Source organism: Pelophylax lessonae, assembly GCF_965119305.1.
Source record: "Pelophylax lessonae genome assembly, chromosome: 11".
In the NCBI taxonomy this organism is placed as follows: domain Eukaryota; kingdom Metazoa; phylum Chordata; class Amphibia; order Anura; family Ranidae; genus Pelophylax; species Pelophylax lessonae.
The window spans coordinates 133,917,872-133,930,909 of record NC_138778.1 but is presented as its reverse complement, the minus strand read 5'-3'; the positions used below and the strand labels follow the sequence as shown (position 1 = coordinate 133,930,909).

At 44.9% G+C, this 13,038-nt stretch overlaps 1 protein-coding gene across 2 annotated transcripts in view; it reads right to left on the bottom strand.

Moving 5' to 3' along the window:
- Positions 1-729: 729 nt before the first annotated feature.
- The window catches only part of MIF4GD (MIF4G domain containing), a 165,842-nt gene continuing 153,533 nt past the window's right edge, over positions 730-13,038 (bottom strand). For both annotated transcript variants that reach the window (XM_082271914.1, XM_082271913.1), the window contains 2 exons: positions 9,312-9,404; positions 730-1,192 (listed from right to left, as the gene is read on the bottom strand). In XM_082271914.1, coding sequence (XP_082128040.1) covers positions 965-1,192; positions 9,312-9,404 — 321 coding nt within the window. In that variant the 3' untranslated portion in view covers positions 730-964. The remainder of the gene's footprint in view (positions 1,193-9,311; positions 9,405-13,038) is intronic.

Here is a 13,038-nt window from a genome sequence, read left to right as displayed (position 1 = left end):
GAGAAGCCTCAGACCAAAGCTGCTATTATCCAACCTCTGGGCTGAATACTAGGGCTAGGGACAGGACATAATAGAGTAGAAAATAAAAAAATAGGTGGTTGAGACACAGTGTTACTGCCCCCCTTAACACAATGCAACAGAGGGGTGGGGCTGCACACATGCCACGCCTCTGGTGCTTTGTGTCATGTCAAAAATTATACCCCTTGTCATGTTTGGCGGCTGTGTTGCAACTGATGTGGTGGTGCGGGGTTTAAAAATGTGATTAGGTAGTGACATATCGCCTCCTTTACTACTGTCTGAAAAGCAATCCACCGCGGATTTCAGAGAGGCAGCAAGGCTGCTGCTAGTATTAACAAACCCATAAAGTAGACAGACACAGGTGTGGTAGGACAGTCATTCCAGTGCAGTCCCAACATAGTCCTACAGCAAGGTAAGGCAAAAGGCCTCATCCCCTACCTGGACAATTCAGAGCACCTTGCGGCAGCCAATACAACTTAATGAAATGTCACTTGTGATATTTCAATAGTTCGTTTACAAAAAAAAGTTAACAGTGGAGTATGCCACAACCAACACATCAGCACTGCAGTCATCCCGCTGCATCCCACCGCACATCAGTGACTGCGCTATAACAGCAGCATGTGTGAACAGACCCTTATCGCTTTTTTAATTAAATCTGGAGAGTACAAAATCAGGCTCACTTTTAGATAGAAATCAAATCAGCTTCCAAAGCTTAACTGAACAAGCTGTGGTTAGAATCACATTAGGTCCTATGCAGAAGTGAGCCTGATTTTGCACTCCCTAATAAATAAACCCTTTAAAGTCAAACATTACTGCAAGTGATCGAACACCTATCAGGAAAGCGTTTGTGCTTAATCTAGAATAAAATTATTGCAGATTGTACTGGCTCCCCTGGCAGGAAACAACCTAAATAATGGTCCTTTTCTTAAAAGCAACTAAATCCATGTCAATCGGGCATCTCACTGTAGTAATACTTGTGTGCAGCATCTGTCATTTTCCAGCCGGCTGCCCGATACTCAATCATCTCAAGCAAGAGAAGCTGAGCCAATGATCCCAGTCCATTCTGAAGTAGGAAACTATCCCTTAATATGGAAAAGAGCTCATCCATTCTGTGTTCATTCATCTTCTCCAACTGTTCTCCAACACGGTGCAACTGCAGAACTAGACAGTCCACCTGTGAGCAAAGCAAAGGTTAGATGTTCAGACCACTGTAAAATACTACCCGCTCTAATACAGACCAGACCAGCATCTTTTTAAGAAATAACCAACGGCACCACCAGCTGGGGTAGGCTGGAAACTTTTCTGTCAGTACAGAATTCACACAGAATACAGTTAAATGTTTCTATATGGCAAAAAAAAAAAAAAAAAAAAATATGATAGGCTCTAGACTTTAATGAATTAGGAACATCTCAAGGGAGAAGATTGGGGTTTCAAAAAAATAAATAAATGAACATACATACACATTCATCTCTATGCTGCAGCAGTACCACATTGGCTCAAAGACCAAGAACTGGGAGATCACATGACCGTTGATGACTTAGAGCAATGATAGTGTGTTCGACGATTCCGCGCTATGGACAGATATTAATTAGTGTGTGTGCAGCTGCCTCCACTATCACTAACTAACTACCGAGGTAGGGTCAGAAATTGAATAGGGTATTTAAAGTGGATATGGTGCCGCTTTAAATAATGCATGCTTTATAAAAAAAAAAAAAAAAAGTGTAAAGAATGCCAATTTTGAAAGTGGTTGTTAAGCCACTATGTTATGTTAACACCATCCCCTCTGTTAGATTACAATCTGTATCCTAGTTCCTGTGCTTTATTATTAAAAAAAAAAAAAAAATAAAGCAGATTTCTACCTGTTTTCACAGTGCCCATCGATGCCCACATTACTCCCGACTCTTCTCTCCCCGTCTGACATATCCAGCAGGCGGAACCAAAACCTTGGAGAGAGTCAGGAGTCACGTGATGGCTGAGAAAACAGGTAGAAATTGTTTTTTTGTTAAATAAAGCACAGGCACCAAGATACAGATTGTAATCTAACAGAGGGGATGGTGTAAACATAACAGTTTTTTTATCACCTGGGAGGGGAGCAGAGCGGCGCCAGTGAGAGTTGACAGGCAGGGAGGGGAGGGGGGGGGAGGAGGACAGTGCAGGGCTGCGGATGACAGGGACACATACGCTGACCACGGTGTCAGGGCTCAGCATCAAAAACAATCTCCATAGCATAAATAAGTAAACCATGATTAAAATAAATAGAATTGCACTTACATTTGGTTAGACATCAAAAAGCATAAAAAACAGGAAGTCCGGGACACGATCCGCTCCACAGACCTGAAACTGGTGCAATGACGCTGTAGCTCCGAACTACACGTTTCGTCGCGACAATGTAATCAGGGCGGAGCTACAGCGTGGTTGCATCAATCCGGTTTTGAGGGGAGAGATTTCTGGTGAGTGAAGCAATAAAAAGGGGGAGCACATGTCGAGACTCCGGGCACATCGCATGGTTTTTGTGTAATTCTTGTTGCAACACAAAGAACAAGTGTTTTTAGAGCACCAGGAGTTAAACTTTTTCCAGACTTTCATATACATGTCCCTGGTCACCTTCTTCCTACTGGAGAGAAGGGTAGGGATGACCTTGTCTGTCAAGCCTCTGGCTCTTAAGAGGTCTTCCTCAGAAACCATGCTGTCAGCTGTAAACGGTCTAACTCTGGATAAAACAGGTTCCCCTGTGTTAGTAGATCACTCCTGGATGGAAGCTTCCAAGGAGGCCGCAAGGCCAGATTCATCAGGAGAGCAAACCAATGCCTTTTTGGCCAAAAAGGTGTGATCAGGATTAAATTGGTCTTTTCCTCCCTGAATTTCTTGAGAACTAATGGAATTAGTTTAAATGGGGGAAATGCATTAGACAAAAGGGAAGTCCCATGGATGAGCTAGAGCATCCAAGCCCCAGGCCTGATCTTCCCTGTGGAGGGAAAATAATTTTTGGATCTTGGTGTTCTGTTGCCAAGCGAACAGATCTATCTGGGGGAAGTCCCCAGGCTTCCATTAACTCCAAAAATACTTTCTGGTTCAGACTCCATTCTGATTCCAGTACTTTTCTTCTGCTCAGTAAATCTGTCAGAAGGTTTTGTGATCCTTTAGGTGAGCAGCTGACAAGGAGGCCAGATTTTTCTCCGCCCAGGAGAGCAACTGGATTGCCAGATCTGAAAGCTGTCTGCCTCTTGTTCCTCCTTGTTTTGACACATAGGCTACCGCTGTCATTTTGTCCGAGGGAACTTGGACATGATGGCCCTTGACTGCCTGTTGAAAGGACACTAGACCTAGGAAGATGGCTTTCAACTTCCGCCAGTTGGATGACCCCCTGGCCTTTGTTTTGGACCATGTCCCTGGCATTGTCCGACCATCCAGTGGGTTCCCCAGCCCCAGGCACCCGTGGTCAGACTTTTGTTCGGATGGAAGGACCCCTGTAGACCCTTTTCCAGATTTCTGGAATTCCTCCACCACCACAGAGACCTTTTTGCTTTGGTGGAAATTTTGACAAATTTCTCCCGAGGGTCCCGATGTGACCATATCTGCAAAATGGCTCTTTGGACGAGACGGGCACGTAGCCTTGTCCACTGTACAGCAGGGATAATAGCCGTGAGCAATCCCAGAGCTGCCATAGCTGACTTGACTGTACCTTGATGACTGGTCTGCATCTGGGCAACAGCCTTCTGGGTCTTCCATAGCTGACCTTCTCCTGAAGGTGTACCAACGTCTGGTTTTGATTTCTGCCAATATTAGCAGATCGTCCAGATATAGAACAATGGAAATACCCTTCAGCCTTTAAAGGATTCAGGGCATCTGCCATCACCATGGTGAACACCCTGGGAGAGGATGAAAGACCGAAGGGGAGGGCTCTGAACTGCAGGTGCCAGACCGATACCCCCAGATTGACTGTCAGACAGTCCTGATTTATTGGGATGAGAAAATAAGCATCCCTTGGATCCAAAGATGCCATAAAGCAGTTTGGGGACAGCAGCTTGGCTACTGAGTAGATGGTGTCCATCCTGAAATGTTTGTACCGGATAGATACGTTCCGAATCTTCAGATTTAGGATCATCCGATACTTGCCAGAGGGTTTCTTTACCAGAAAAAAAAAAATTGTGAAAAAAACCCACGGCCTTGTTACTCCTTGGGAACTTGAATGAGTACTTCCTGTTGAATTAGCTCTTGTAACAGAGACATGATTGAGGAAGCTTCACCACACAAGGTGAAGAAACAACTCTTGAGTCTGGTGTCGGTCATGCTGACAAGACATTCCGGATCTCCTGAGAGTAACAAAAAAAAACTGCTTGGAGGAGTCTCCGAGAACTCCAGCTTGTACCCCTGAGCCACCATATTCTTTACAAAGGGGGTTGCGGATACTTCTTCCCACCGTGGGAGGAACCCTAAAAGTTTTCCCCACTGGAAGGCAGCTGTCACTTTGCTTTGGGCTTGCTTGTCAGGAGGTTTAAAGAGAATTCCACTTTTTCCCTTTCTGTGAGGCCCATCTGGGTCTCAGGTCTTGTTCACGCTTTTTGCTGGATTGCGGGACAGGACGAAATCCCTTGCTTGGGATCAATTTCTTTTTGGACGGAAAGGCTTTCTTTTTATCTGCCGTTCTGTCAAGAATTGTTTCCAATTCAGGCCCAAAAGCAAGTCACCTGAAAAGGGCAAACCACAAAGTTTGGCCTTAGAAGCTGAATTTCCCGACCAATTTTTCAACCAACTGCCCTTTGAGTAGAGTTGACAAGGGCAACCGCCTGGCAGACATTATGATCGTTTCAGCAGAAGCCTCAGCCATGTATTTTACTGCTTTTAGGATCAGCAGGAAAGACTCCAGGAGATCTTTCCTTGCTGCACCAGCCCCCACATGTCCCTTGAACTGGTTGAGCCACCACTCTAGATTTCTGGCTACGACCGTGGAGGCCATGGCCGGCTTTAGGTTGGATGTAACAGGATCCCAAGCCTTTTTAAGGAGAGAATCTGCCCTTTCCATGGCGTCTTTAATATCCCCATATCTTCCAATGCCACCTTCTTGCGACAAGACACCTGGGAAAAAAACGCCTCTGGGCTTTTTTATTCCCCAAATGTGTCTGATCCCCTTCAAAGGGAAACCTCTTTTTTAGAGAAAAAGAAAGAGACCCCTCTGGGTCCTTCCATTCATTTTCCAAAGCCTCTGTAAGGACCTGATGGCCCGGAAAGACTTTTTCCATCATGGATAGTCATTTCAAACGTGGAATAAATCGCTCTCAGATCTTTAAATAACAATTTATATCCAGAGGATTCAGACCAGCATGTCTTTGGAGTGTGGGAGGAAACCGGAGCACCCGGAGGAAACCCAGACAGGCACGGGGAGAACCTGCAAACTCCAGGCAGGTAGTGTCTTGGTTGAGATTTGAACCAATAACCCTTTGCTGCTAGGTGAAAGTGCTAACCACTACAGCACTGTGTCACCCTCTGAATTCCTGAGAGACAAGAGCGCATTCGCCCTTTCATCCTCTGAATCACCAAATACAGCGATTCAGAAGTGGATGGCTGAGAAGATGTTTCACCAAATGTTTGGGAATCTGAGGATAGGGTGCCATAAATGGATAAATTCACTACTCAGCTGAACATTCTCTTTATAATGACACACAGCTGTAGCACACAGGGTGTTATCATGGTTAGGCCTTGAACTCATGCCTATGAGCATCGACCACACCCAAAGAGATTAACACTGCAGACTTCAGAGGGGTTTCACCAGGAATCTCTTAAGTGGGTTTTTACATGAAGGACACTTCCTTCCTGACATTGGGGTTCTGATTTTCACTGTGGCTAAACCTATAAAAAAAGAGGAGCCACCATGAATCCCCAAAAAAAAAAAAAAATACCTTTAACAAAAGACCACCGCTGTGATTTGATAAAGGAAACAGAGACCCACTGTGAAGAAAAAAGGATTCCAGAAATGCACATCCTGCTTGACTGGGATAAATATATTCAGTACTGCAGGGCAGGACTCCCAAGGAGGATCAAAGATACCAAAAAAGCTCACTAGTAAGGAAATAAGAGGCACCATTGTACCTCTCCTACCTGAGCCTGGCCGGTGCTGACGGTGCCTGCTTCCACCAATGCTGCAGTCCTTTCTTCCATGCTGAAAAGGTGCAGCGTGCTGACAGATTCTATCCATATAACTAAATGCCACTTCTCTGCGTCCCCCGTTGTGGACCGGAAGTGGAAAGCACCGGCCTCTGACCTGCCAACTGACCCCTGCGTTCTGATGGCCGGAGCTCAACGCCGTCACGCCTCCATCGGCAGTCCCGCCTACCGGAACTGACGTTGCGTCTTCCGGGATCAGGGCCGAAAAGCGGGAAATTCAAAAAAATACTTTCTCCGCCGACCGCCGAGCAGCCCAACCGCGGCCCCTGACACTCAGGCTGGACCCACCGACGGATCTCTGCTCCCGTGAGCGAGCGAGGTTAGTGGCTCCGAAGCGTACCCCCTTTGTTAATCCAGGGAGGGGAGCTGGGATGGTCACCAACACACAACACCTGGGGATTACCTTACCTCTCCCCCTGGAGAGAGCGCAGCCCCACCAAGCTCCTAAAAGTGCTTCCATGCATGGCGGAGGAAACACAACAACTGAGGCATGGTGGAAGAGGAGGAGTTTTTATCTTGAAGTGTTTCCTGTAAAGTGGGTGGAGCTGCGCTCTCTCCAGGTGCTGTCCTGAAAGGCGACCTGAGAAAAAATAGGGACTTTAGCATTAAATTGAAGGTTCTGCTCTTACATTCACTATGCCCAGATCCTCCTCTTCTTGGGTCCCTCACCGGTGCTCTTGGCCTCTCCCTCCTGTTGAGTGCCCCCACAGCAAGCAGCTGGCTATGGGGGCACCCGAGCCGAAGCTCCATGTGTCCATTCAGGAACAGAGCCACGGCCGGGCCCTGCCCCCTCACTCTCCTCATTGGCTCACTGACTTTATTTTACAGCAGCGGGAGCCAATGGCACTTCGCTGCTGTCTCAGCCAATGAGGGAGTGTCCCGGACAGCCAAGTCTCGCGTGCAACATCACTGGATGAAGATGGGGCTCAGGTAGGCATTAGGAGGGCTGCTGCACTCAGAAGGCTTTTTATCTTAATGCATAGAATGCATTAAGATAAAAAAACTTCTGCCTTTACAACCACTTTAAAGGAGAAGTACAGCCAAAACTTGTTTAGCTGCACTCCTCCTGTGGAGTTGGCTGACGTCACAGAGGCGGTCCAGGTTCAAGCAAGATCACGACAAAGAACCTGGACTGGCACTTGGCTCAGCCTCTCAGTGAGCCGCTGAGACCCTGAGCAGGAACCCCCCCCCCTCCACAGCCCTGCGCTCCAGAGCAGAGAGCCGCTGACTGAGTCACCAGCTCTCTGCTAGGGTAGCTCTGAGAACCAAGTGATCAGCAGTGTTTGATTACTTGGTTCTCAGTGCAGAGGCACCGGGGGACAAATGCAGCATCGGACTGATGCTAGATCTACCTAGGTAAGTATGATTAAGAAAAAGATAAATACTAACCCCAAACTTCCCTGAAACACGTCTGAATGACTAAAACACACACACACCTTTGCAATAGCATGTGTTGTGATAAGGCTTGCATTATACTATGCACATTATGTACAATAGCACACCACAGAGTTTTTAATCTTGAATGTGACCCCAAAGCATCAAGGCAATGCAGCTCCAACGCACATGAATTTCAGCACACCACTACCATGTGTTGTTTACATTAGAAAAAATCCTGCATGTCCCTTTTTTTGGCACATTCCTGTACATTGGCAGCCCACTCAATTTGATACAACAAACAGAAATGGAGAGGTGTGAATCCAGCCTAAATGCCTCACCAGATCTTTGTGGTCACCTGCAGTTCAATACTGCATACGCATTAAGCTGCGTTGCATAAAGGCAGCCCATTTCTTTTGGATGGGTGTTAAGAGGATTACACCGCTTTATCCACTGCCCTTAAGGAGGAGTAGGTATGTACCGTGGTGGCAGAAATCCAATCTTTGATTAGGGTAGGGGTAAAGCTGGCCATATGCTGTATGAATTCCAGACATTTCCTGATAAACTGGTCGAAATTCACTTAGTCGGTGGGCCTGTCAGCCTCTCCCGCCCGACATCTTTCAAATGAAAAGACAGAGAGCCAATGGTCAGCTGATGGGGAAATTGCACCATGTCTCACAATGTCTAAGAAAACAAGCCTCCAAAGTCTAGTTACCTTAGATGACTTCATGCTATTGGAATGTCAATGTAAACGGACTACATGGACAAGCCAGCCCACTAATCTCCTTTTCAGGAATGTGCTATCTTCCTTAGAAGGTAATTTTTCTCCGATTGGGGTGGATTGACCATTTCTTTACATTTGGGTCCTATATATACTACAGCAAAAACTTACAATAATGGTCTCACCTCAGAGCTGCCATCAGGCATGCGCCTGATTCTGATCCTCTGAGCCATGCCATATAATGGAGTGGCCCATGGCGGGAAAACAGCATCTTTAGTTAAGTACTCTTGTTCTATTTTCTAATAATTAATTCTTATTAATTAATAATTATTATTGTTTGCATCTGTCATTACTTAATTAGGGCCCCTTTCACACCATGGCAGACCTGTTGTTCTCTATGGGGCGGCTGATGTCAGCATGTCTGCTGTCACCCACTGGCATCTGATCCGGTCCACTAAAAATAGACAGATGTGGATACGTTCGCCATCTATCCGGAGGATAAGATCGGATGACAATTGGATGGAGCCAGACCTGCAGTCCCTTTCCATCTGACTGCCCCATAGACAGCAGCAGGCTGTGTCTGTGTCCATTTTACATAGTGGAGCAGACTTGGACCTGTCATCCGCCTGCTCAGCGGGAATCAGCAGAGAAATCCCCCGCTAAGCAGGCGGATCCGCTTGGACGTATCCTGCCTCGTGTGAAAGGGGCCTAAATATTAATTCAGTGTTTGTGTGATCTCTCTTTGCACATACTGAATACAAGCCCAAAAACAAACTATTGTGACCGTGATAAATTATCAGCTGAGTCTGGTGGTTTTTTTGACAGCCAGCGTGGCCCACTGTCAAAATACAATAGCTGCAGTGGGAGATTCATCCATCCGCACTGTATAGCATGGATATGGATTTTTTTTCCAGCCCGCAGGATGAAGGAAAATAATCTAGGTGTATAGGCATCTTTAAGGTGGAGATGCTGGGGATTTTTGTGACAAGTGTAGTTAACCTTTAAATCATTCAGCAACAGCAATTTATGTCTGTACCTCTTCCTCTCTCTGCAGACTCTCAGGCTGTGCCAGCTCGAAAAGGCAGTCATACACAGGATTAACCAAGGCCAACATCGGCATATTATTCACCTAAAGGGAGACAGATAAAGAAATTTGAACTCTTAATATTTTAATTGTTTAGAAATAAGAAAACATTGGAATAAAGATGACAAAAAAAGGACACACAGCGCAAATCGGAATATATAAAAAGTGACTGGTGCCAAAATGCTTGTGTAAGTGGGTGAAAACTGAAAACTAAGTGTGTGAAATATTGCAAATAAATAAATGAATAGTAAATTAATAAAATTAAATAATTCATCCTAATCAATCATACAGTGCTGTGAAATCAAGTGCAAATACATATGTGTGATAGAAGGCAAATCAATATACCATACAATGGTGCATAAATAATTTAAATATGAATAAATGAATCAATAAATAAAGTTCCATAAAAGTCCCAAAAAAGTCCTTAAAGCGGAGTTCCACCCTGGGAATACTTTTTTTTAATAAAAATACCCCCGGGACAGTCAGGGCTAGTACATTCCACAATGGATAGCCTCTGATCTGTCCGGGTTGCACTTACCTTTTAGAAGAAATACTTACCTTGAAAAAGTATTGTCCAGCGCTGCCATCTCAGGTGTGGGCAGCTTGAAGCCAGCGCGATCCTCTTCTGTGTCCTCTTCCGTCTTCTTCGGTCCCACGATGCACTGCACCGGCCCCGCCGTCACTTCTGGTGCCGCAGCGTCATCCCTGCACAGCTTCTGGGCAGATCTTTTTTTTTCTGCATTATTTAATAAAGCTTATGCAAACGGGATTACACTATCTGAGTTTTTCCCTCCTATGGTCCCACATTCTTTGGCTTATTGAGGAAAGATTGAGACTAGTCTTGTGGACTCCAATACCCAAAAGGAAAAGACCCACACCGGACTAAGTGTGTTTGACCCACATGCAATATTGCTAAGGGGTCCTGGCAGTCTGGTAAGTGGAAGTATCCACGGGGAGTGAACTCCCCTTACCATTGCACCTTATCTTTTTGGCACGGATTGTCACCAGTTTGTACAATAAAGAGCACTTAAGCACATTGCACCTTCACTGGCTACTTGCTTAAGGACTTTTTTTGGGACTTTTATGGAACTTTATTTATTCATATTTAAATTATTTATGCACCATTGTATGGTATATTGATTTGCCTTCTATCACACATATGTATTTGCACTTGATTTCACAGCACTGTATGATTCAGATTAGGATGAATTATTTAATTTATTAATTTACTATTCATTTATTTATTTGCAATATTGCACAATTTTCACCCACTTACACAAGAATTTTGGCCCCAGTCACTGTATATATTCCGATTTGCGCTGTGTCCTTTTTTGTCATTTTTCAATAACTTTTGAAGAGCAGCATTTTGGATTGAGGGTAAACATCATACATCCATAGCGCAGTATTAGTACACATTGGAATAAAGATGAAATATTTAATAGTGAAAGAAGGTGGTGTATAAATTTGTGTATGTGCTGGGAGGAACAGAGGAGGAGACGGTTCCTATATCTATTGTGGCGGTTCTCACTAGTGCCGGGATAGGCACTCATTGATGTAAGCACAATTATTTATTGATTCATGAGAGAATAAAAAACGGAATTACACTATTACACAATTTCTGTGTTCCTCATATATATGCAATCGAACTGCGGGAAGATAAAAGGGTGCAAGTGTGGACGGAGCATCCATCCATTGTATAAGCGATATAGGTCCTGGTGGCCTGAATCTTTTTGGTGAGCATATAGATTATCCATTTACCCACGGGGTGAAAAGGTTTCCATTTCTCATTCATAAAGGTGCAGGTGTTCTGACAGCCACTCATCTTCACCACACTATTGGACTTTTAGAGATTTTTGTGTCATGTTACATAGCACTTTTTTGTATCTATTGGGAATAGTTTTAGTATGCACTTGAATTGTATTCACTTTATTAACTAGATGATTTTATTTAGAATTTATCTCTGGATATATATATTTAAATATTTACTATTCACGTTTCACAGATTGCTAATGACACTCAGCTTTGACTGAGTACACAGCAAACCATCTCATATATAGGTATGTGTAGGTTGCCTTTTTGGCACATTGCTGCACATATCCATATATAGATACATTGTATCATTTTTGAACAGTATTGGTGGCGAATCCCAGCACATACACAAATTTATACAGCACCTTCTTTCACTATTAAATATTTCATTTGTGCACGTGTTCATTCATATTTAAAGGGGCAACAGTATATGTTGGTTTTTTAAAATTAAAGTGTTTGGCGTCTTAATTATATTTTATATTGCAATAAAGATGGTATAACTCAGGGAGTTGTGTGCATTTCATTGAAGTGCCTCATACATGCTTTTTTCGTTTTTTGACCAGTTTCTTCCCTAAGGCAGGGCTCGACAAACCCCAGGCACCAGGTCCCCATGGCAACTAGAAACTGCGTCCTGGCACCTGGGCTTGTCAGCCCATTCAATGCCGGGGTTGCAAGCTGTAGCGTTCTGAGAGTGTCTCTGTCTTATGTAGCCCAGAGCGTTTGCCGATAGTTCCCCTCTCTCTCCCCTCCACACAGACGGTAGAGGAGACAGAGCTGGTCAGCTTCTCCTCCTCCTGCCCTCTCCTCCTGTGTTGTCATCCCAGGTGCACATGAAGCCACCAGGGCTGTCAGAAGAGAGCACAGGCAGAAATACAGTACCTACTTATATCCTGGAGGGGTAAGAGTAAAAAAATGATCCTTTTCAAACCTCATGCTGCTTATCTGTGCTCCTAAACTGCTGTTATCAGCAACAGACTGACAATTAACCCTGTCCTTGGATGCAATGGGAGGACTGTGCTTATCTACTCTGTTTCATTTAAGTGCTGCTTACCTAAATGGTTAAATGATTAACTCTTTACAGCTTTCTGATTATAGATCAGTCTGGATTTTATGGTCCATCCTGCTGACTTCATTTAAGACGGATGGATATTTCTTTTTTTTTTTTTTTTTTGTCCATTTAACTACACATATCTCTATTCGGAGTGAACAGTGCAGTTTGCTGAAAAGGCCAATAATTTTTGCCCTGCCTCCTTATGGTCTATCCAATCTCTGCTGTGCTTGCCCCCTCTATACTCCACCCGCTGATGTGCACACACACACTCTTTCTGTGTGTGTGTTAAGGTGTGCAGGACAGGTGACAAATTGGAGTACATGCACACTAGGGGCTGGAAAATTGGTGAGTTTAAAAACCATCTCTCCCCTTGACAATTGCACTAATGCCCCCTCTGTTGCTCTGGGTCTCTGAACAAAAAAAAAAAAAAGAAGAAGGACTGCCACTCCACCTGTCCTGGAACCCAGCAATGGCGGCACCCCAGCCAATGTTTCCATTGGCTCTCGGGTGCTGCCTCCACCATTGCCTGTAAGGGAGACTGGCAGTAAAGCCGCAAGCCAGTTCCCTACTGCGTGCTGCGCTTTGTTAATGGCCCAGTGGCAGGGAAGAAGGAGGGGGGCCAACTCCTGGGGGAACTCGCCGCATCCAGGTCTCCCCAAAGTGGGGACGGGTACCTGTCAAAAAACATGTACGGTGCCAGAAGGGGGGGGGGGAGTAAGCAGATAGGTGGAGCTTATACTTTAAGGTGGAACTCCGCTTTAAGATACAGCTTAACCCTATGTGTCAGTTAACCAAAAACATCATGCAACTCCCTCTACA